This window comes from Oncorhynchus nerka, linkage group LG22 (assembly GCF_034236695.1).
Source record: "Oncorhynchus nerka isolate Pitt River linkage group LG22, Oner_Uvic_2.0, whole genome shotgun sequence".
Lineage (NCBI taxonomy): Eukaryota > Metazoa > Chordata > Actinopteri > Salmoniformes > Salmonidae > Oncorhynchus > Oncorhynchus nerka.
In genome coordinates, this window is record NC_088417.1 from 26,679,959 (window position 1) to 26,704,163 (window position 24,205).

General features: G+C 45.7%; 1 protein-coding gene across 2 annotated transcripts in view; it reads right to left on the reverse strand.

Moving 5' to 3' along the window:
* Window positions 1–3: 3 nt before the first annotated feature.
* abca4b (ATP-binding cassette, sub-family A (ABC1), member 4b) overlaps window positions 4–24,205 on the reverse strand; it is a 53,042-nt gene continuing 28,840 nt past the window's right edge. The window contains exons 18-49 of one of the 2 annotated variants that reach the window (XM_029649637.2): window positions 23,599–23,901; window positions 22,557–22,743; window positions 22,156–22,287; window positions 21,457–21,596; window positions 21,108–21,245; window positions 19,585–19,769; window positions 19,339–19,441; window positions 18,866–19,071; window positions 18,720–18,774; window positions 18,243–18,320; window positions 17,747–17,922; window positions 17,436–17,560; window positions 17,131–17,229; window positions 16,590–16,779; window positions 16,335–16,429; window positions 16,212–16,244; window positions 15,909–16,014; window positions 15,739–15,813; window positions 15,440–15,609; window positions 15,080–15,257; window positions 14,661–14,776; window positions 14,109–14,256; window positions 13,755–13,878; window positions 6,164–6,293; window positions 5,792–5,912; window positions 5,494–5,556; window positions 3,772–3,878; window positions 3,440–3,581; window positions 2,971–3,105; window positions 2,647–2,843; window positions 2,193–2,442; window positions 4–1,553 (exon numbers count right to left, since the gene is read on the reverse strand). In XM_029649637.2, coding sequence (XP_029505497.1) covers window positions 1,431–1,553; window positions 2,193–2,442; window positions 2,647–2,843; window positions 2,971–3,105; window positions 3,440–3,581; window positions 3,772–3,878; window positions 5,494–5,556; window positions 5,792–5,912; window positions 6,164–6,293; window positions 13,755–13,878; window positions 14,109–14,256; window positions 14,661–14,776; window positions 15,080–15,257; window positions 15,440–15,609; window positions 15,739–15,813; window positions 15,909–16,014; window positions 16,212–16,244; window positions 16,335–16,429; window positions 16,590–16,779; window positions 17,131–17,229; window positions 17,436–17,560; window positions 17,747–17,922; window positions 18,243–18,320; window positions 18,720–18,774; window positions 18,866–19,071; window positions 19,339–19,441; window positions 19,585–19,769; window positions 21,108–21,245; window positions 21,457–21,596; window positions 22,156–22,287; window positions 22,557–22,743; window positions 23,599–23,901 — 4,430 coding nt within the window. In that variant the 3' untranslated portion in view covers window positions 4–1,430. The remainder of the gene's footprint in view (window positions 1,554–2,192; window positions 2,443–2,646; window positions 2,844–2,970; window positions 3,106–3,439; window positions 3,582–3,771; window positions 3,879–5,493; window positions 5,557–5,791; window positions 5,913–6,163; window positions 6,294–13,754; window positions 13,879–14,108; window positions 14,257–14,660; window positions 14,777–15,079; window positions 15,258–15,439; window positions 15,610–15,738; window positions 15,814–15,908; window positions 16,015–16,211; window positions 16,245–16,334; window positions 16,430–16,589; window positions 16,780–17,130; window positions 17,230–17,435; window positions 17,561–17,746; window positions 17,923–18,242; window positions 18,321–18,719; window positions 18,775–18,865; window positions 19,072–19,338; window positions 19,442–19,584; window positions 19,770–21,107; window positions 21,246–21,456; window positions 21,597–22,155; window positions 22,288–22,556; window positions 22,744–23,598; window positions 23,902–24,205) is intronic. The other variant, XM_029649638.2, reaches the window with a different exon arrangement.

Here is a 24,205-nt window from a genome sequence, read left to right on the forward strand (position 1 = left end):
CAATCAGTGTTTACAGAAAATATTTATTGGAAATTATTATTATTGCAGAGACCATTTATATATATATATATATATTTATTTTTTTGTTGTAAAAATAATCTCTGATTTGCAAACTAATCATTTATCTGCCATTAACATAGAACTTAAAAATTGCATACACACAAGGAAGCGCAATGTTTGAACAGTACATATAGGCTTACAAAATCAGATCATAATTTCAATATGAATTCAATAACAGCAAATGTATTTTTACAGTCAAATTCTATATTGCACTAGTAGATTTTCATTTAAAAAAAACAAAGGCCAAACAAAACGGATCATCTTCCTTGGCAGTATACGAGCATATGAAGCGGATACAGGCTTTGCTTTTGGTAACAGTTCAATGTTACAATTTTCTTGCAGAAATGTAGCGCTGCAACTGCTGGGAATAAGTTTCTTCTTTCAATCAGTCTCTCACCAGTCACCAGTAGTGTCACCAACTAGTCTCTCACCAGTCACCAGTAGTGTCCCCAACTAGTCTCTCACCAGTCACCAGTAGTGTCCCCAACTAGTCTCTCACCAGTCACCAGTAGTGTCACCAACTAGTCTCTCACCAGTCACCAGTAGTGTCCCCAACTAGTCTCTCACCAGTCACCAGTAGTGTCCCCAACTAGTCTCTCACCAGTCACCAGTAGTGTCCCCTACTAGTCTCTCACCAGTCACCAGTAGTGTCCCCAACTAGTCTCTCACCAGTCACCAGTAGTGTCCCCTACTAGTCTCTCACCAGTCACCAGTAGTGTCCCCAACTAGTCTCTCACCAGTCACCAGTAGTGTCACCAACTAGTCTCTCACCAGTCACCAGTAGTGTCACCAACTAGTCTCTCACCAGTCACCAGTAGTGTCACCAACTAGTCTCTCACCAGTCACCAGTAGTGTCCCCAACTAGTCTCTCACCAGTCACCAGTAGTGTCCCCAACTAGTCTCTCACCAGTCACCAGTAGTGTCCCCAACTAGTCTCTCACCAGTCACCAGTAGTGTCCCCAACTAGTCTCTCACCAGTCACCAGTAGTGTCACCAACTAGTCTCTCACCAGTCACCAGTAGTGTCACCAACTAGTCTCTCACCAGTCACCAGTAGTGTCACCAACTAGTCTCTCACCAGTCACCAGTAGTGTCCCCAACTAGTCTCTCACCAGTCACCAGTAGTGTCCCCAACTAGTCTCTCACCAGTCACCAGTAGTGTCACCAACTAGTTTCTGGTGTGTGTGTGTGTGTGTGCGTGTGTGTGTGTATGTGTGTGTTTATGCGTGCATTTGTGTGGGTGTGTGCGAGTGTTTACGCACAAACGCGCGCGTGTGTGTGTGTGTTTACGCGTGCATGTGTGTGGGTGTGTGCGAGTGTTTACGCACAAACGTGCATGTGTGTGTGTCTGTGCGTGTGGGGAGGGACGGTTCATTTCCCCAGACAACTTAGGGGTGTGACCTTGATTTCTTTTCTCCGTGCCCCAGCGGCCCTCGGGTGCAGCACCATGCCGTCGTCCTCTCCTGACTGCTGCTTGGCAAAGTTCACAAACACCTGGTGAGAGGAGAGAGATACACCAGGGAATAAACACAGTCAAGAACCAAAATGGACGCTTATTAACCTTGGATAAAAATGAGAAAAGAACACGATACCTGGGGGGATACACATACCAAAGAATAAACATCTTACATTCACAGAATTTCACAGAATGAAGATCCAAAAAGTCAGCCTATTATCCTTTGAAGTCCTGCAAGACGGCATGAGGAAAAATGACACTGGATAGAAGATGGCTGACGTGTAAGAATGTGGGTGACGCAGAAGTCTATTTAACACATGGCCGTACAACTTGAGAAACGATGTCAGAATACGATGGTTTCAATTCCAACTATAATTACTTTGCTTATCAATAGATGCAACTATTGAGAGGTACTGTATTTGTTGCATCAAATACTAACAATGGAGGGTGCAAGTATTGGTATTTTGGTTGTTGTTGTTTTTTTACCCCTAAGTCCACAGATTTCTTAGGTGTTTCTTACTAAACTTCAATCAATATAGAACATACAATATATTTCCTGGCTACTGTCCATTCATCTCTGTTTAGTAATTATCTCATGAGCCATACTCAAAGTATCTGTCTAGCTAGCTAGACCTTCAATAATAAAGTTGAGCGAGAAAGACTAGCTGAGTGTTTACCTGATCTAGTGTCGTCTGGGAGACGGTGTAGTCCTCTATATTGAGGCGGTCCTTGTTGGCCAGGACCAGCTGGAAGATCTTAGCCAGGGAGGAAGAGGCGATTTCATACTGCAGAGTGTTGTAGTGTTTCTCCCTCTGGACACAGCCAGGGAAGGTGCTCTCCATGAAGGCCTCGGCTGGGTTCAGGTCTGGGGGACAACCTGGTGTGGAGGCCTGGATCTTCATAGTGACCACGTAACCATCACCAAACCTACAAAACACACAGTCAAATACAATCCAGGGCTGGTTAAACTCATAGTAGATAATTGGGTACAGATGAAGAAGGTACATGAATTACAGCAGGGAAATTGTACTGTAACATTAAGGCAGTAGCGTTAACGTTGTAAGGTTTCAGATCTACACACTAAACTCTTCAGTAGTAACTATATCTGAAGTAAATAGAGACAGAACCTACTTGTATTTGAGGTGCTGGATGGTACCAAGACACTGGAAGGTGCCATTGACCATAATAGCCAGACGGGTACACAGAGCCTCACACTCCTCCATACTGTGTGAGGTGAGGACCACTGCTCGGCCATCTTGGATTACACTCATTATGGAGTTCCACAGGAAACGACGTGAGTGGGGGTCCATGCCTGTCGTGGGCTCGTCCTGGATAGTAACACACATAGAAACATCTTCAGATACACACTAGCAAGCAGAATACAGAACCATTTCTGATTTCCCCTTAACCCCCTAACTGAAGGCCCATGGGTGACTCCAGTAATGGTAAGCTCACCAGCAGGACCAGAGGAGGACAGCCGATCATGGCAATGGCCGTGGATAGTTTTCTCTTGTTGCCGCCGCTGTAGGTCCCGGCTGTGTGGCCAGCATAGTCAGCCAGACCCAGCTTCTGAATTGCCCAGTCTGCCACCTGAGGCAGCAGAAGGACACATTATTGCCACCTCTGCCTGGCTAAATAAATAAATAATAATACAATAACAATAATAATTTAGTGGGTGCTTATATTTGTCCTATTTCACACATTAAATGTTGTTTTTTTGCATATCCCAACTCTCCCTGAGACAACTTCGGAGAGTGAGGTCATGGCCAGGGTAGATAACCATATGGGTTTGTGAAATACATTAACACACGGAGGTGGATATAGCTATTAATTTGAGTTCAAAAACGTTCATTGTTCTAACCCTGACCCTAACCCTAGCCTCTAAACTCAGAACCTAACCCCTGACCTCTGACCACAGCCTCACCTTGCTGATCTCGGACTCAGGCACCCCTCTGAGGCGGGCATACAGATGGAGGTGCTCTCTGCCAGTCAGCAGATCATCTATGGCATCAAACTGGGGGCAGTAGCCCATGTTCTGGTGCACGTCCAGGATATTGGTAAGGATGCTGCAGGGACAGGGAAGAAAGGTACGATTACAGGTGAAAAGCATAGGGCTGTGCTCTGGTGTGCCACAGGGCTCTGTTTTAGGTCCACTGTTATTTACTAATGATATCAACAGCATCGGTAAACACATTGATCATGCCAACTGTGATTCAGAAAGCATATGGCAATATGGCAATGCCCCATGCCCTGTACCTGTGACCAGTGACAGAGGCTTCTCCTGAGCTGACATCAGTGTCTCCGGTCAGCATTTTAAAGGTGGTGGTCTTCCCTGCTCCGTTCACACCCAGGAGCCCAAAGCACTGGGGAGAGAAGGAGGGGAGAAAAGGATGATGAGAAAATATTTTATCACTGGGTCTCTACACGTAACCTTCCCGTGCTGTATAGCTGTGGTACTAAACTCAGAAAAAAAGACATTTTCAGGATGCTGTCTTTCAAAGATAATTTGTTAAAATCCAAATAACTTCACAGATCTTCATTGTAAAGGGTTTAAACACTGTTTCCCATGCTTGTTCAATTAACCATAAACAATTAATGAACATGCACCTGTGGAACGGTCGTTAAGACACTAACAACTTCTAGAAGGTAGGCAATTAAGGTCACAGTTATGAAAACATAGGACACTAAAGAGGCCTTTCTACTGACTCTGACAAACACCAAAAGAAAGATGCCCAGGGTCCCTGCTTATCTGCATGAATTTGCCTTAGGCATGCAGAAAGGAGGCACGAGGACTGTAGATGTGGCCAGGGCAAAGAATTGCAATGCCCGTACTGTGAGACACCTAAGACAGCGCTACAGGGAGACAGAACGGACAGCTAATTGTCCTCGCAGTGGCTGACCACGTGTAACAACACCTGCACAGGATCGGTACACCCGAACATCACACCTGTGGGAAAGGTATAGGATGACAACAACAACTGCCAAGTTACACCAGGAATCCCTCCATCGGTGCTCAGACTGTCCGCAATAGGCTGAGAGAGGCTGGACTGAGGGCTTGTAGGCCTGTTGTAAGGCAGGTCCTCACCAGACATCACCGGCAACAACGTCACCTATGGGCACAAACCCACAGTCGCTGGACCAGACAGGACTGGCAAAAAGTACTCTTCACTGACGAGTCGCAGTTTTGTCTCACTAGGGGTGATGGTTGGAGGAAGGAGTGTTGAAGGAATGAGCGTTACACCGAGGCCTGTACTCTGGAGTGGGATCGATTTGGAGGTGGAGGGTCCGTTATGGTCTGGGGCTGTGTTACAGCATCATCGAACTAAGCATGTTGTCATTGCAAGCAATCTCTACGCTGTGCATTACAGGGAAGATATCCTCCTCCCTCATGTGGTACCTTTCCTGCAGGTTCATCCTGACATGACCCTCCAGCATGACAATGCCACCAGCCATACTGCTCGTTCTGTGAGTGATTTCCTGCAAGACAGGAATGTCAGTGTTCTGCCATGGCCAGCGAAGAGCCTGGATCTCAATCCCATTGAGCATGTCTGGGACCTGTTGGATCGGAGGGTGAGAGCTAGGGCCATTCCCCCCAGAAATATCCTGGAACTTGCAGGTGCCATGGTAGAAGAGTGGGGTAACATCTCACAGCAAGAACTGGCAAATCTGGTGCAGTCCATGAGGAGGAGATGCACTGCAGTACTTAATGCAGCTAGTGGCCACACCAGATACAGACTGTTACTGTTACTTTTGATTTTGACCGCCCCTTTGTTCAGGGTCACATTATTCCATTTCTGTAAGTCACATGTCTGTGGAACTTGTTCAGTTTATATCTCAGTTGTTGAATCTTGTTATGTTCATATAAATATTTACACATGTTAAGTTTGCTGAAAATAAACACAGTTGACAGTGAGAGGACGTTTCTTTTTTTGCTGAGTTTATATAGAGGTCTATAGTATAGAGTGGTACTGTACTGACCTCCCCAGGTGACACTCCCACACAGATCCTGTCCACAGCTGGCTTTGTCTTCCCCATGTATGTCTGGGAGGAGAGAAAGAGAGCAAGAGAGAGAGAGATAGAGAGAGCAAGAGAGAGAGAGAGAGAGAGAGAGAGAGAGAGGGAGTAGTTAGAGATAAATAGAGAGAGGAAGAGAAAGAGATTGAGAAAGATATAACGATCTTGTTCACACTGCAAATTATTGAGTCAATAATCAAGAAACACATAACACAGGAGTCCTAAGTGGTCAGTCAGTTAGTTAGTTAGTTAGTTAGCATACCTTGGTGAGGTCTCTAATCTTTAAGATGTCATTCTTGCTTCCCCCATTATAGATGCGTTCTCTCTCCTGGGCCACATCCACGTCTTCCTCCATGATGGGATCCGTCTTACAATCTGTGATCCTATTACAGGTAAGAGGTCAGAGGTTTAAGGTAAGTGGCGAAGTGCTGTTCTGGACTGCTCTCACAATCAATAACGCATAGAGTTACTGGTACTAGTCAACTGGTAATGGTCAACAGAGTCGTGCGATTCTGATCCAACAGATTCAAAAACACCATACAAAGATGAATTAGCTTCACCAATTAGATGATCTTTTAAAGTACTAAAGCAATGTAGACTTGTATATTAGATGTGAAGTGAAGCTGTTGGTTACCAGTGATCCAGAAAGAAGCGGTACTGGATCAGGATGTTCATGATGAAATAGACAAAGCCCTCAACAGCCATGAAGACCAGGTTCTTCCCTACAAAGTCCCAACTGTAGGGGTCCAGACTGAAGTCCTCGCCTGACACACACAAAGCAAAGCAAATAGGATCAGCATGTAGCATGGAATAATCCGCATTCGTACACCATCTGATCTAACCGATGTGTGAGAAGTGGGGAAAAGTTTGAGTGCTGACAACACGGAATATGCTCCTGTTACACTTTAATCAGTCAGCTTATCTTCACATAAAACATTCATCAAGAAAACTGGGTGATGGTGCATGCACACTCGGTGGCAGATGCTCCTATAGTCTCCTATATCCACTACCCACCGACAGTGCCTTCGGGGCGTATTCAGACTGTTCACTTTTTTCCACATTTTGATATTTTACAGCCTTATTCTAGAATTGATTAAATAAATACAAATGTTCAGCAATCTACACACAATTCCCCATAATGACAAAGCGAAAACAGGTTGTATTACAAATAAAAAACTGAAATAACTTATAGACATAAGTATTCAGACACTTTGCTATGAGACTCGAAATTGAGCTCAGGTGCATCCTGTTTACATTGATCATCCTTGAGATGTTTCTACAACTTGAATGGAGTCCACCTGTAATAAATTCAATTGACTGGACATGATTTGGAAAGACACACAGCTGTCTATATAAGGTCCCACAGTTGACAGTGCATGTCAGAGCAAAAACCAAGCCATGAGATCCAAGAAATTGACAGTTGAGCTCCAAGACAGGAATGTGTCGAGGCACAGATCTGGGGAAGGGTACCAATCAATTTCTGCAGCATTGAAGGTCCCCAAGAACACAGTGGCCTCATTCATTCTTAAATGGAAGAAGTTTAGAACCACCAAGACTCTTCCTAGAGCTGACTGCCCGGCCAAACTGAGCAATCAGGAGAGAAGGGCCTTGGTCAGGGAGGTGACCAAGAACCCGATGGTCACTCTGACAGAGCACTAGAGTTCCTCTGTGGAGATGGGAGAACCTTCCAGAAGAACAACCATCTCTGCAGCCCTCCACCAATCAGTCCTTTATTGTAGAGTGGCCAGATGGAAGCCAGTCCTCAGTAAAAGGCACATGACAGCCAGCTTGGAGTTTGCCAAAAGGCACCTAAAGAATCTCAGACCATGAAAAACAAGATTCTCTGGTCTGATGAAACCAAGATTGAACTCTTTGGCCTGAATGCCAAGCGTCACACCTGGAGGAAACCTCAAATCAAATCAAAATGTATTTGTCACTACGCCGAATACAACATGTGTAGACCTTACACTGAAATGCTTACTTACAGGCTCTAACCAATGGTGCGAAAAAAGAAGAAAAAAAGTATGTGTGTGTGTGTGTGTGTAGGTAAGTAAAGAAATAAAACCACAGTAAAAAGACATTTGAAAAAAGGGTAGCTAGGCTATATACAGACACCTGTTAGTCAGGCTTATTGAGGTAGTATGTACGTGTAGGTATGGTTAAAGTGACTATGCATATATGATGAACAGAGAGTAGCAGAAGCGTAAAAAGAGGTGTTGGGGAGGCACAGAATGCAAATAGTCTGGGTAACCACCTGTTCAGGAGTCTTATGGCTTGGGGGTAAAAACTGTTGAGAAGCCTTTTTGTCCTAGACTTTGCACTCCAGTAGCGCTTGCCATGCGGTAGTAGAGAGAACAGTCTATGGGGTCTTTGCCAGTTTTTAGGACCTTCCTCTGACACCGCCTGGTGTAGAGGTCCTGGATGGCAGTGATGCAACCGGTCAGGATGCTCTCGATGTTGCAGCAGTAGAAGCTTTTGAGGATCTCAGGAACCATGCCAAATCTTTTTAGTTTCCTGAGGGGGAATAGGCTTTGTCGTGCCCTCTTCACGACTGTCTTGGTGTGTTTGGACCAATCTAGTTTGTTGTAGAGAATGGGCACGTGCTCGGTGCTCCTTTTCCTGTAGTCCACAATCATCTCCTTAGTCTTGGTTACGTTGAGGGATAGGGTGTTATTCTGGCACCACCCGGCCAGGTCTCTGACCTTCTCCCTACAGGCTATCTCATCGTTGTCAGTGATCAGGCCTACCACTGTTGTGTCGTCAGAAAACTTAATGATGGTGTTGGAGTCGTGCCTGGCCATGCAGTCATGGGTGAACAGGGAGTATCTAATCTAATCAAATGTATTTATATAGCCCTTCGTACATCAGCTGATATATCCAAGTGCTGTACAGAAACCCAGCCTAAAACCCCAAACAGCAAGCAATGCAGGTGTAGAAGCACGGTGGCTAGGAAAAACCATACAGAGTACAGGAGGGGACTGAGCACGCACCACTGGGGAGCTCCAGTGTTGAGGATCAGCGTGGCAGATGTGTTGCTACCTACCCTCACCACCTGGGGGCGGCCTGTCAGGAAGTCCAGGATCCAGTTGCAGAGGGAGGTGTTCAGTCCCAGGATCATTAGCTTGGTGATGAGCTTTGAGGGTACTATGGTGTTAAACTCTGAGCTGTAGTCAATGAACAGCATTCTCACATAGGTGTTCCTTTAGTCCAGGTGGGAAAGGGCAGTGTGGAGTGCAATAGAGATTGCATCATCTGTGGATCTGTTTGGGTGGTATGCAAATTGGAGTGGGTCCTAGGGTTTCTGGAATAATGGTGTTGATGTGAGCCAATACCAACCTTTCAAAGCACTTCATGGCTACGGACGTGTGCTACAGGTCTGTAGTCATTTAGGCAGGTTGCCTTTGTGTTCTTGGGCACAGGGACTATGGTGGTCTGCTTGAAGCATGTTGGTAATACAGACTCAATCAGGGACATGTTGAAAATGTCAGTGAAGACACCTGCCAGTTGGTCAGCACATGCCCGGAGCACACGTCCTGGTAATGCATCTGGCCCCACAGCCTTGTGTCTGTTGACCTGTTTAAAGGTCTTACTCACGTCGGCTACGGAGAGCGTGATCACACAGTCGTCCGGAACAGCTGATGCTCTCATGCATGCCTCAGTGTTGCTTGCCTCGAAGCGAGCATAGAAGTGATTTAGCTCGTCTGGTAGGCTCGTGTCACTGGGCAGCTCGCGGCTGTGCTTCCCTTTGTAGTCTGTAATAGTTTGCAAGCCCTGCCATATCCGTCAAGCGTTGGAGCCGGTGTAGTATGATTCAATCTTAGCCCTGTATTGACGCTTTTCCTGTTTGATGGTTCATCGCAGGGCATTGCAGGATTTCTTTTAAGCTTCCGGGTTAGAGTCCCGCACCTTGAAAGCGGCAGTTCTACCCTTTAGCTCAGTGAGAATGTTGCCTGTAATCCATGGCTTCTGGTTGGGGTATGTACGTACAGTCACTGTGGGGACGACGTCCTCAATGCACTTATTGATAAAGCCAGTGACTGATGTGGTGTATTCCTCAATGTCATCGGAAGAATCCCGGAACATGTTCCAGTCTGTGATTGCAAAACAGTCCTGTAGTTTAGCATCTGCTTCATCTGACCATTTTTTTAATAGACCGAGTCACTGGTTCTCCCTGCTTTAATTTTTGCTTGTAAGCAGGAATCAGGAGGATAGAGTTGTGGTCGGATTTACCAAATGGAGGGCGAGGTTAGAGCTTTGTACGCGTCTCTGTGTGTGGAGTACAGGTGATCTAGAATTTCTTTCCCTCTGGTTGCACATTTAACAAGTTGATAGAGATTTGGTAGAACTGATTTAAGTTTCCCTGCATTAAAGTCTCCGGCCACTAGGAGCGCCGCCTCTGGGTGAGTGGTTTCCTGTTTGCTTATTTCCTTATACAGCTGACTGAGTGCGGTCTTAGTGCCGGCATCTGTGTATCCCGTTAGCTGAATATCTATGTCGTTATTCAGCCACGATTCCGTGAAGCATAGGGTATTACAGTTTTTGATGTCCCGTTGATAGGATATTCGTGATCTTACCTCGTCTAGTTTATTGCCCACTGATTGCACGTTGGCGAGTCATATCGACGGTAACGGCAGCTTTCCTAGTTGTCTTCTGCGGGTCCGGACGAGGCATCTGGCTCTTCTTCCTCTGCGTCGCTTCCTTTTGCAAATAATTGGGATGTCTGCCCTGTGGGGTGTTTGGAGTAGATCGTGTGAGTCCTGCTTGCTGCTGTTGTTGTTGTTGTTGTTGAAGAAATCTTTGTATAGTCCGAGGTGAGTGATTGCTGTCCTGATATCCAGAAGCTCTTTGTATAGTCCGAGGTGAGTGATCGCTGTCCTGATATCCAGAAGCTCTTTGTATAGTCCGAGGTGAGTGATCGCTGTCCTGATATCCAGAAGCTCTTTGTATAGTCCGAGGTGAGTGATCGCTGTCCTGATATCCAGAAGCTCTTTGTATAGTCCGAGGTGAGTGATCGCTGTCCTGATATCCAGAAGCTCTTTGTATAGTCCGAGGTGAGTGATCGCTGTCCTGATATCCAGAAGCTCTTTGTATAGTCCGAGGTGAGTGATCGCTGTCCTGATATCCAGAAGCTCTTTGTATAGTCCGAGGTGAGTGATCGCTGTCCTGATATCCAGAAGCTCTTTGAATAGTCCGAGGTGAGTGATCGCTGTCCTGATATCCAGAAGCTCTTTGTATAGTCCGAGGTGAGTGATCGCTGTCCTGATATCCAGAAGCTCTTTGTATAGTCCGAGGTGAGTGATCGCTGTCCTGATATCCAGAAGCTCTTTGTATAGTCCGAGGTGAGTGATCGCTGTCCTGATATCCAGAAGCTCTTTGTATAGTCCGAGGTGAGTGATCGCTGTCCTGATATCCAGAAGCTCTTTGTATAGTCCGAGGTGAGTGATCGCTGTCCTGATATCCAGAAGCGCTTTTCTTCTGTAAGATATGGTTGCAGAAACGTATGTACAAAATCATTTACAAATATCACGAAAAAAACAACACAAAATAGCACAATTGCACAATTGGTTAGGAGACCTTAAAACGGCGGCCATCTCCTCCGGCGCCATTTTTGAAACCTGGCACTATCCCTACGGTGAAGCTTGGTGGTGGTGGCAGCATAATGCTGTGGGGATGTTTTTCAGCGACAGGGACTGGGCGACTAGTCAGGCTTGAGAGAAAGATGAACGAGGCAGTACAGAGAGATCCTTGATGAAAACCTGCTCCAGAACGAAGATTCACCTTCCAACAGGACAACGAACCTGAGCACACAGCCAGGACAACGAACCTGAGCACACAGCCAGGACAACGAACCTGAGCACACAGCCAGGACAACGAACCTGAGCACACAGCCAGGACAACGAACCTGAGCACACAGCCAGGACAACGAACCAGAGCACACAGCCAGGACAACGAACCTGAGCACACAGCCAGGACAACGAACCTGTGCACACAGCCAGGACAACGAACCTGAGCACACAGCCAGGACAACGAACCTGAGCACACAGCCAGGACAACGCAGGAGTGGCTGCGGGACAAGTCTCTGAATGTCCTTGAGTGGCCCAGCCAGAGCCTGGACTTGAACCCAATCGAACATCTCTGGAGAGACCTGAAAATAGCTGTGCAGCAACGCTCCCCATCCAAACTGACATAGCTTGAGAGGATCTACAGAGAATGGGAGAAACTCCCCAAATACAGGTGTGCCAAGCATGTAGCGTCATACCCAAGAAGACTCGATGCTGTAATCCGTGCCAAAGTTGCTTCAAAAAAGTACTGAGTAAAGGGTCTGAATACTTATGTAAATGCCATATTTCCGTTTTTTTATATATATAAATTAGCAAAAAATGTATTAAAATGATGGTGTATTGCGTGTAGATTGATGATGGGAAAATAACAATTTACTCCATTACAGACCTGCCAACCCTGTCCAACTTTTTAGAGTACCTGATGCGCACGGCAAATTGGAGACTCACTTGCGCGAGTAGCACGCACGCTCGTCCACACGCTGCTGGTGAGTCTGATTGCAATTATGGAATTGTACCAAATCAAGTCTATAAAAGGTTGGAATACTTCATTGACAGCATCCCATTTGCACAAATGGTAAAAGTCACTAACAATATGTCATTAGAAAATACACACAAAAGGCATTTATTCATGGAGATTACATGTACAGTGTAGAATGAAGATAATTATCTATAACGTTTTTCTTAGCACAAATTGTTACATAAGTTTAGTCTCTATAGTAGAGGAACGCTTGTCACCTCTCAAACAGGGCCAATCACTAGTGCCTGCTCACAAGTATTGGCTTTTTAGACACCATTCCTAATCAACACTCAACAATCATTTTGAAAACAAAAACAAATGATCGCAAACTGGCTACGCAATGGGAATCAGAACGCTGTTCGCTAGAAGAGTCCGCTGTTTCAGTCTATGTGAAGGTGCCTATTGTATTTCTTTGCAGCACATACATCATTTCAGATTTTCGAAATTGATCAAATCTCAAATCTAGTGCAAAAGCATTTTAGAAGCATTGCCTCTATCGCTAATACCAGACACTCATTCATTCTTCATCGCGGTCTTCTAAACTCCTGACTCCATTTAATGCCAAGATGTTTATATGTATTTTTGATTATACTTTTACTTTTGTAATGTGACGTGGATCATTATTACATTTACAGTCTATCTGGTTGAGTGATCCTCGTAATGTTACGTGAGAAAGACAACTAATGGGACGCAGAATTAAATGTATATCATACTCGCACAAATGCGACCAGTTATTTTTCGTATTTGCATTTCATTTATTTCACTAGCTAATGCGAGTGAACTGATGGCAGTTTAGAGCCCACTGAATGTCCATCTTATGTTCGCTAACGTTAGCTTGAAACAATCAGTGTTTGCCTTTCCACAACACACGTCCAGGTGTTTACGTACAGCTGACAGTCGGCAAACTCAGCATCACAACAAACAGGAGGGGCAGACACCTGGTAGCTACGTCGAATAATGATGTATTCATCTCCATGTTCGTTGACACAAACTCCGTACATGTCTGTGTGTTGCAGCTCGAGAATCGGGATGTTAGATTTACTCAGTGGATTTATTTTTTATTAAAATGTTTGTTTTTTTAAGTTTAAAAAGAAATAAAATCAGGCCCTATTCATTTCGGCATACTTTTAACTCGGATCTCATATCTGTTTTACATGGACAGAACATTGCGTAGTTTGTAGCAAATGCATGCATGTTGGCAGGTCTGCAATTTTAGAATAAAGCTGTAATGTAACAAAATGTGAAACTTTCGGAAGGCTCTGTACCTAGCTAACCACACTCGGTCGCCACTGGCTTTGACTGGTCTTATCAGCCGATTAGGGGAAAGCTTATTCAGTTCCACAGTTATTTAAGAAGTGTCTTGGGTGTAAACCTCCTAGAGCTTCGGCAGGACAAATACACAGCATCATGTTTCAGAGGCAGTCGGCCCGACCCGGGGTCATCCGAGGCCAATGGTATTCCCGTCCTTTTGGCTTTGGGGTCTGGAGGTGTCCAAGACCTGCAGAACAGGCTAGGGTTGCTAGCGGCATTTCCCTGCTGACCAATCAGAATGCAGACCTTGGAGCGAGTGGTGGGGGTGGCAAGGGGTTGAAGGGGGTGAGGGGTTGGAGGGTGACGGGGCAGGGGGTGGAGGGGGTGTGACTCACCAAAGCGGGCATAGACGTCAGTAACAGCCTGATTCATAGCCATGTCGATCAGACCCCGGCCAAGACAATAGTGGGGGAAGATCAGCAGCATTTTCTTCAGCAGCTGGTTACACTTATACAGCGCCTGAGAGAAGCAGGAAGTTAGAGTGATACATAAATAAAGGGAGGGAGTGGGGGAGAGAGAGAGAGAGGGGAGGGGGAGGAAGAGACAGAAATGGAGGGCCAAACCACACAGTAGAATCGAGTCACTCAACAAGTATTAGTATTTGAAGAGTCATTGAGCAGGGGGTAGAGACAGACAGGTCTGTGAGTAAGTACAGGAAGCATTTATCCCAGTCTGTGCTCTCCACTCACCGCTGTGCTGTCAAACAGGTCAAGGATGAAGGTGATGGCACTGCTGTTGATGCCAATGAACAGGTTGATGCAGGACAGAGAGACGTAGGCTGTGCTGGGAATACTGAAGATGTAGGACATGGGGTACATCATGGGAGTCACAGACCACCTGCAGTGAACAGAGACAGGTAGGGAGGGTTTTTCTCGTCGTTTGATCAAGCTTATATTTTTTAGGATCATCTTAACATTTACATGTGGTCCTTGCCTAAATGTTCATTCTAGAAGAAGGGTTTCCTCTGGTCCAGAATGTCAGCTTATTCTGTTACTGTTGGATGGAGTTGAGTGGCGTGAGCAGCACTATAAACCTGCTACAAGTTTAGCCCCATTAACACCACTCAAGTTCTCGTCGCCTGTATCGCTGTACAGTACAATCCATTCATCATTTAGAGCATGCTATAAAGAGCTGTTCGAAGATGCACTCTCCAAGGATAAATTACCGCTAACCTAAATCGGTAACCTTCCACCTTTAGCCCAAGTAAACGGGGCGTCCTGTACTGTAGTACACTGACTTACCCATAGAGCATGAGCAGGGCTGTCAGGGGTTGGAGGTTGGTTGGCGACGTGTAGCACTTCTTGTCAAAGACCATGAAAATAGCCACCACCAGTGCTGCACTGATAGAGTAATTCACCTGATGAGGGGGAAGTGGCACAATGAATGTCAATCCGTTGGCCTGTTTGAGTAGACACGTATGCCCTTCAGGTAATAAACTACATGACATTAGGTGGAATATGGTATGTCACAGATGGTAAATAGCGTTTCTACAACCTATCACTTCACTGTGATCTCTCTTCACTGGAATGATCTGCCATGCCACATTGATATCGATCATTTAAGAGAGTGGGTAGCCTCGCCACGAACCGCTTTGGCATGTCAAGAACTTGGTGTGTGTGTGTCAATGTGAGATTGGAGAGAGTATGACGGGGAGACATACCATGTCCCAGAGGAAGTTGGCCATCCAGTAGATGACGGGACTGACCCCGCTGACGAACTGGAGGTGTTTGGCCTGGGTCACCCTCTCCTGGATGAGGTAGAGCACAAAGGAGGCTGGGACAAAGGACATGGCGAAGACAACACAGATAGCCACCATCGCATCCACTGAGGTGCTCAGACTAGGAGAGGAGAGGAGAGGAGAGGGAGTAGGGTTAGATAGCCACCACCACATCCACTGAGGTGCTCACAGGGACACAGAACGGGGTTAGGTGATCCAGGAGATCTGTCTTTAATCAACTCGCCTGGCTAGTACTCACACAGTGACCTAAAGTATCAAATCTCCTGAAAGGCCAGTACTCACACAGTGACTTCAGACAATTGTTCCTTGGTAAGGTTGAGAGGGTGGTTGATAGTGGTGATGCCGTATACATCCAGGCTGGCATCTTTGGGCAGGTTGGCTCTGAGGATGGCGTTGTTGGCCACGTTCATGAAGGCCACCATGGCATGCCAGCCCTTGTTGTTGTACCACACCTTCAAAAATACAGAATGGACATTCTAGTGAATCTTCTTTTGCTGGTGTATGGTACAAAAGTAAGACAGTGGATTTGCAGTAGAGGGTTAAATTGTATACAGTGTAGACAAGTGCAATATATGCCTTGCCTTGACATTGTATTCACTCTCCATGTATCGGAGGAAGGTTCCTATGTCCTTCAGAGTTTGTTTGGAGTATTTACCCTGAAAAGAAGAGTACCATGATTGGTTACATGGACAGTTACAGGGCTGTTGAAGTGTGTAAAGATCCACACCAGAGACATCTTTAGTAGTCATACCCCAGTAACATTGAGCAGTCGTCCCAGCTGTGACGCTGCGTCCTGAATGGTCTTAGGGTCCACATCTAACACAGGAAGCTGTCCCCCGACAGATATACCTCCATACCTGGATGACAGACAACAGACAACACATATACCTCCATATCTGAACACCAGGAGTAAGACAACGGTACTATGCCCCTGGCCACCAGAGGGCGCTACAACATCACTTTTCGTTACATGACGGCCACAAGCAAAGGTAACACCCACCTAGCTCATTGCAAATATACTACGTTTCGAATTTGTAAAATATGGAAATAGTACCTTTGTTCATTCACCCAGTATTTGCTCTTCAAACTGAACAAGAAAGACACATGAATTCTACTATTAGAGCTGTGTATGTAGAACAGAAGAAAGTAGATGAAGGCTGAAATAGTTCCACAGTACCTGGCTTTGATGAGAGAGGGGTAAGTCTTCACCAGGTAATCAGAGATATTCCTGCCTGTTAGGTCCACCACAACATCACCTGTCGACTGGATCCTCTATAATACAACGCACGCACGCACACAACACACACACACGAACAAACAGTGTATGTATAACTGTGTGCATTGGTGACTGACTGGGATTTAAACCGGGGCCACCTGATTACCACAATATTGTATCAGCCCAGTTAAAGCCTATGCATATGTCTCCACTAACCTGTGGTGGTGTTATCCCCCCTGCTCCCTCAGGGCAGACAGGCAGCATGGTGAGTTTCCTAGGGGTACTACACTGGCAGCCTGGGGAAGGGTTAACTGCGGTCCACTCTGGTCCATCCAACATGTCTATCAGAGCAGGGTTCAGTAGCGGCATCTCCCACTCCGTTGTGATGTTATTACATGGGAAATCCCTATACCGGGAGCACGCATGCACACATGCACATTGTTACACTTGAAGTGCCTATCAGGATCAACATGATACACAAAATCATTTTTCGGGCATATGCAACGACGCCTCCCTCCTCCCCTAGTGTTTGTTACTTTTGGGCATACAGTAGCCGACATGATATCAGTAACTATGACATTCTTTAAGAAGGTCTCAAACTCAAGCCTAGCGCACATCTGGCCTGCGAGTTGCTTTCTGGCCTCCAGACTGATATCTGACTCCTATTGGAATCGAGTCTTAAGGTGATGCTATACTTCGACACTTAGCAAACAGAGGATATTGTATGGTAAGTGAACTGTCCCTGGTCAACACTCACTCCAGAGGTTCATCCACCATGCAGCGAGTCCCAAAGCCAGGCTTGTTCAGCAGCACCTCTCCAAAGTACCTCATCTCAGGGTCCAGGATACGCTCGTTACTGGAAGATGGCACATCCAACAGTCAACAGCAGTCTTTATCAAACGTGATCAAAATCCACATAATCATTCGCGACTTCTGCGTTCTACTCATGTGTTGTGCCAGTGGAATTGCACTTCCTCAGACTGAATCTGCTCTGAATTGGCTGGACGAGTGATTTAACAAATGGTGCCAGACTCAGGGCAGGACCGAAGTCTCTATGCTCACCTGAAGAAGGTGAACTGTCGTCCATACATCCAGGGACTAAGGGTCAGGCTGGGGTACTCTCCAAACGGAGGTACGATCGTAGTGAACATCAGTGATACGAACACAAAACTGGCAGGCAAAACTATCTGAAGAAGCCAAACAAAAGGACACAGGGGACGTTTCCATATTCAAATTCTGCATCATGAAACTGGAACCATCAAGAAATGGGTAACATTATTGCACGTTATTATAAATAGGGATTTATAGCCAATGCACATGATAGAGGGGACACAAAATGCACAGCGCAAACAGCCGTCTGTGGAGAATGGTACCTGAGCAAAGAAGTCCTTATGTGATCTTGTGGCGTGGTGAAACCGTTTGATGAGCAGGGCAAATAACTGTTTCAGGACCAGACAGACACCTTTGACCTGTCTAGAGCCCCGCCCCTTGCTGCCCTCCGAGCCCCCAGAATTGCCCTGCCTGTTGGCCTGGGTCTCCCCGTCTGCCTCTGTAACGTAGGGAGAGGTTGGGAGTTAAATGTTCCCTGTCTGCAGACAGAAAGAGTGATACTAAACAGCTTAAATGGTCTTCTACAGTGAAAGCCATAAACACTCTGCATGATCTGCAAGCCTGCAGCGCCACCACTCAGCGTAAGCCTGAATCTATGACAGCTTCCTGTAATGCCACTAGAGAACAGTATATGGGTCAATAATTAACGTTGATAGTCCTAGTTTAAAGGCCATGGCTTATAAAATATCTGTTCATTATAGCCATTGCAGCATTATTGCCATTGCAGTAGTTTCTAGCTTGTTGCTTGTAGCTTGTCACCTTCAGATTGGTCGACATAAAGTGCTACTTTGTTGTGTCCTACACTGGGTCGAAGTGTCTGCTGCCACAATCTCTGGTCTGGGGGGTAGATGACGGCAAATTCAACATAACTGTCACACACATAACATCACAGTACAGTACTGTACAGTCTTCACACGGAACATCACAGTACAGTAATGTACAGTCTTCACACGGAACAGCACAGTACAGCTCTGTACAGTCTTCACACAGAACAGTACAGTACTATACAGACCAACACACAGAACATCACAGTACAGTACTATACAGTCTTCACACAGAACATCACAGTACAGTACTATACAGTCTTCACACAGAACATCACAGTACAGTACTGCACCGACCAACACAGAACATCACAGTACAGTACAGTACTATACAGACCAACACACAGAACATCACAGACAATACACAATTTATAAAAGACATACAGTTCAGATCTTCTTCTTTTTAAATTACCTTGTGTAGTTTTGCCAGATTTGGCTTCACCGTCCGCTGTCACTTTCAGGAATATCTACAAGAGAAAAAGAAAGTGCAATGGTACATGGCCATCAAACATGGAAACATGCAGTGGACTGATGTATTGTGACTGAATATAGGCTCACCTCCTCCAGTGATGTGTCGGAGACCCCGAAGCTGCTGAGGCCGATGTCAGAGAGGGTTTCCTCCAGCTCTCTGAAGAGGGAGGCGTAGGCCCTGGGCTGGAAGCCCTGGTTGGGCAGCAGGTAGGTCAACTCCTGGCCGATTGCCTCGATCAAACGGGCCTCTGGGACATGGTGGTGGACCAGCCCTGTGATGCTTGACAAGTCACCTAGTAGGGAGAAACACACACACACAGACTCACACACACACACACACACACACACACACACACACACACACACACACACACAAACCGAGTCAACACTAGTGGTGGAACCAACGCTGTGGTTCTGGCTATGTCACCTGTTACAAGTATGTTACAACACATACAGAACATACACAGATACAACACCTAGTGAGGAAAGTGGCCATGTGTAAAGGGGCTTTATGGTCCCGTATACTTTATGTCACCTCAATTCCTCAATGAAAACCTTACCGTCCATCTGTCTGCCCGGGGTTTTGGCTTGAGGTGACTCTTCTTTGTACGTGGTACAGGTGGAGCATTTACACGAACACTCATCAGTACAGTCACACTTCATCTAGGACAAAGAGAAAACGGCATCGATGACACGCACCTCTGTCTAGGCAATGAAAGCACTCACTCACCCTAACGCACACTTCCCTCTCTCACACAAACAACAACACACTTTAGAGGCTCTTTCCGAGATCGTATCCATCCCACCTTGGTCCTGGGTCCCTCGTATTTCATTCGTCGAACCAGGGTGAGGTAGAACCCGGCACCGAAGCAGTTCTTGAGGAAGAGCGGGGAGCCGCAGCAGTGAAGACGACCCTGAGAGATTATGGCCACACGGTCACTCAACAGGTCAGCCTCGTCCATGTGGTGAGTGGACAGAATCACTGTACGTCCTGGGGAGGTAGAGAGAGGACGAAAGAGGGCGAGAGAGAGAGAGATAGAGAGAGAGAGAGAGAGAGAGTGGGTTATATAGGGTTAGCATTATGAGATAGCATTTGATATTATACATTTCCGATGTTGGTAAATTCCAGTTAATCAGCTGTTTTTCCTGCTCCATCCAGCAGGAGTATTCAGTTGTAACACTCACTACCGAGTTCCAAACTGCCTCTGGAAGCAACGTCAGCACAATAACTGTTCGTCGGGAGCTTCATCAAATGGGTTTCCATGGCTGAGAAGCCGCACACAAGCCTAAGATCACCATGCGCAATGCCAAGTGTCGACTGGAGTGGTGTAAAGCTCGTCGCCATTGGACTCTGGAGCAGTGGAAATGCGCTCTCTGGAGTGATCAATCACTCACCATCTGGCAGTCTAACGGATGAATCTGGGTTTGGTGGATGCCAGGAGAATGCTACCTGCACCAATGCATAGTGCCAACTGTAAAGTTTGGTGGAGGAGGAATAATGGTCTGGGGCTGTTTTTCATAGTTTGGGCTAGGTTCCTTAGTTCCAAAAAAGGGAAATATTAATGCTACAGCATACAATGACATTCTACACGATTTTGTGCTTCCAACTTTGTGGCAACAGTTTGGGGAAGGTCCTTTCATCTTTCAGCATGACAATGCCCCTGTGTACAAAGCAAGGTCCATGCAGAAATGGTTTGTCGAGATCGGTGTGGAAGAACTTTACTGGCCTGCACAGAGCCCTGACCTCAATCCCATTGACCACCTTTGGGATGAATTGGACTGCGAGCCATGCTTAATTGCCCAACATCAGTACCCGACCTCACTAATGCTCTTGTGGCTGAATGGAAGCAAGTCCCCGCAGCAATGTTCCAACATCTAGTGAAGGCTGTTATAGCAGCAAAGCGAGGACCACTTAATTTGGTAATGTAGTGTGTTCCAATTACTTTTCAATACAATTCAAAATAAGTATTCAGATAACCTTAATTTTTAAAAAACAAGTAGTTGAATATTATAATGTATTTGTAAATACACTTGGAAAGTATTTGAAAAAACTCAAATACACTGACTCAAATACACTCCTATGCATTAAACTGAGGAATTTAAAAATAATATTTGAAATAAGTATTTGAAAATACTTTCAAATCTATTTGGTAGACTATTTTTTTTTAACAAAAAAACTATCAAATACTTAAATAAAAGTTATTGTTTTGGGCTGTGTATTTGAAAATACTCAAATTCACAGAAAAAAAAAGTTTTAAATAACAAATAATTAAATACACATGTAACTATAAAAATACACATGTAACTATAAACCAGGTCTGGTGTGTACCTGATCGGTACTTGAGTAGTAGGTCCCAGATAGATCGTCTGGAGTAGGGGTCCACCCCCGATGTGGGCTCGTCCAGAATCACCACCTTGGCACCGCCCACAAACGCCATAGCAACAGACAACTTCCTTTGCATGCCGCCTGAGAGGAGAAGATGAGGACATTAGGAGAGGACAACAATACTGGTATCTCATATCTTGATTATGACACTCTAAACACAAGTTAAAGATGAGAAGAAGTGTTTGTTTCATTATCGCTGGCAGTGAAACAGAACTAGCAATGATGAACTATATACTGTAACTGTGCCCGAGGCCCAACACAGTGTGTGTGTGTGTGTTTGTGTGTGTGAAACCTGAGAGGTTCTGTGCCTCCTCGTCTCTCTTGTGGGGCAGGCCCAGATCCTCCAGCATGTTCTCTACCTCCAGCTGAGCCTCAGACAGAGACCTCCCCTTCAGCAGGCTGTAGAACAGGATGTGTTCTTCTACGGTCATACTGAGAGAGACAGAGAGAGAGCAGAGAGACAGAGAGAGAGAGACAGACGGACAGACAGACAGACAGACAGACTGTGGTGAACAGCTGCACTCTGCTGAATGTGCTCCTTCGAGGGGAACACCCCAACAGAGTGGGAAGTTGGGATTTTATGAATCACTCAGCAACATTCTTTTTGCATTACATTCTTGTTTCATTATGATCTTGTCCCAACATACCCACATCAGACCAAATAGTCTTTATTAAACCTGTAGACACACATAACAACATCTTAATCTCCATAGACAGAGATAAATTAGACCTGTTTAGGAAGTACCCGCACCTTACCTCCCCCTCCCCATGCACTAACGCAGAAAGAGAGGGGAGCGAGAGAAGAGACAGAGGCTAAGAGAGATGGACAGAGAGGATGAGGGAAAGAGAAAGAAAATAAGTGTGCAGAGAGAGACATGGACATGGTGGAGAGAAAGACAATAGACAAATGCATCACCACATCTAATCACTCCTTGTGTCTATATGACTCGTTAACCCACTGAGGCAGCAGGCACTGTAAGAGGTCACCTACTGGTGAAAGAGGATGTTGTGTTGGGGACACATGCCCAGAGAGTGCCTGATGGTGTCCATGTCTGTCCGGATGTCCTTCCCATAGATGGAGGCTGTCCCAGAGGTGGGAGGGAACATCCCCGTCAGGATAGACCTGGTGGAGACCACACAGAGGGACAGAGGATGTAGAGGACAGACAGAGTCACATGGCCAGATGTCACAGTCATAGTCACTACACCTACTGTCACAAAGCTGTCCCCCAACCAGTGGTTCTCAATCTATTTTGGTTGATCACATTCTGCCCAAAGAACCTGCTCATAGGTCAGGTATCCCAGGGGATAGAAGGTACCACAGGTTGAGAAACACAGCCCTGAACTGATTCAGATGGTCAAAATGTGAATCATTTGACTGTGGGTGACATACAAGGTGGTGGTCTTCCCAGCTCCATTATGCCCCAGGAAAGCAGTGATCTGGCTCTCATAGAAGGTGATGCTCAGTCCGTCTACCGCAGGTTTTTGTCCCCTACCAAAAACCTTGACCAGGTTCTGAACACACACACCCTCCACCAGTCCTGCCGGTTCCCCCTCAAAGTAGGCATGGCTGGGCTGACCTGGGGGGAGAGGTGAGAGGTTGGAGGTCAGATGTTAAAGGTCATTGGGATAGGAGTTGTGAGGTCAACATCTGATACAATTAATAGATAGAATCCAATATAATCAATACAATCAGATAGATGTGAACAACAAGCTTACCTTGTCAGGGTATTATAGTGTGTCATTCATATTATACAACATCTACACTGTAGTGTGCACTGATAAGGAATGGGTGTACTGTTACACAGTTGTTACAGGGTTATGAAATACTGGTGTTTGTCTGTGCTGATAGTGAATAATAACTGTAACAAAGCTGTTTATGTTATTTTTGCCTCACAAAAATAGCAACTTCACATGACCTTCCACCACATTGCATCATGACCTGAAAGACGTTATTTTATCTAGTCACTGTTCATATCCCTAATCTGACAAATCGTTGCTGATACACCATTGAATGAGATGTCTTAAGAAAAACAATGGCGAACAGTGAAGGTGAAATCAGGGGAAAGGAATGCTGCCACTTTGACTGTGTGAAAGGGAGCGAACCAAACGGGAGCTGAATCACATATTAACTAACTCTGACTGAGGGAAATGTACCAATGTGTCAGTCTGTATTGAGACCCGACCTGGAGAGCAAACACACTCAAGGACAGCAGGTTCCCACACACTGCCTGCCGCTAAGCATTATGGGCCGGGCAAGCAGGCCACAGAGAGAGAGGGAGAGAGCTCTATTGTTTCAAACCTCATCAGCGATTCATCAGAGATGCTGGACTGAGACAAAGAGTCCATGGTCCTGATACTTACATATTTAAAAAAAAAATCCACTTAGTTATTCTCTTTAGAAGACAAGTGGATTTATTTGAATGTGTTTTTACCCTCTTTTTCTCCATTTTGTTTTTCCTCCTGGTTCTTCTTCTTCTCCTCCTCCTCCTCCTCTGTTTTCCCCTTCCCCAGCCTCTCTCGTTTGTCCTGGTGTTTGCAGGATGGCAGCTCCTCATCTGGTGCCTTAGTCTTCTGCTCGTCACCTGGTTCATGATTGGTCTTCTGCTTCTCTTCAGCCTGGTTTACCAGGTTGTCAAACCTGGGTTTCTCCAACTCTTTTGGCTTTGGGGGTCTGGAGTTGAGCCAATAGGAGGGCAGGATGGGAAAATAAAATGGCCGACCAATTCCATACTGCCCTATAGGAGAACAGAAATAAACACGGAGGCGGTGCTGGTTTTAGAATCCAATCATCAAATAAGACCAATAGTTATGAACATCAACTCCAAAAGTACAAAAGTAACCAACTGGTGCTGAGTTTCAACATTGCTCCTTCTATGACGTTCATTATGAGTTTTTGTAACTGATTTAGGCATACTTACTATATGCATTTCTGCCATGAGTCAAAGCATTATAGCCTGGTCCCAGATCTGTTCGTGCTATCATGTCGACTCCAAACATGGCCTGACGAGGAGTGGCATGATGGCACAAACTAGTACCTAG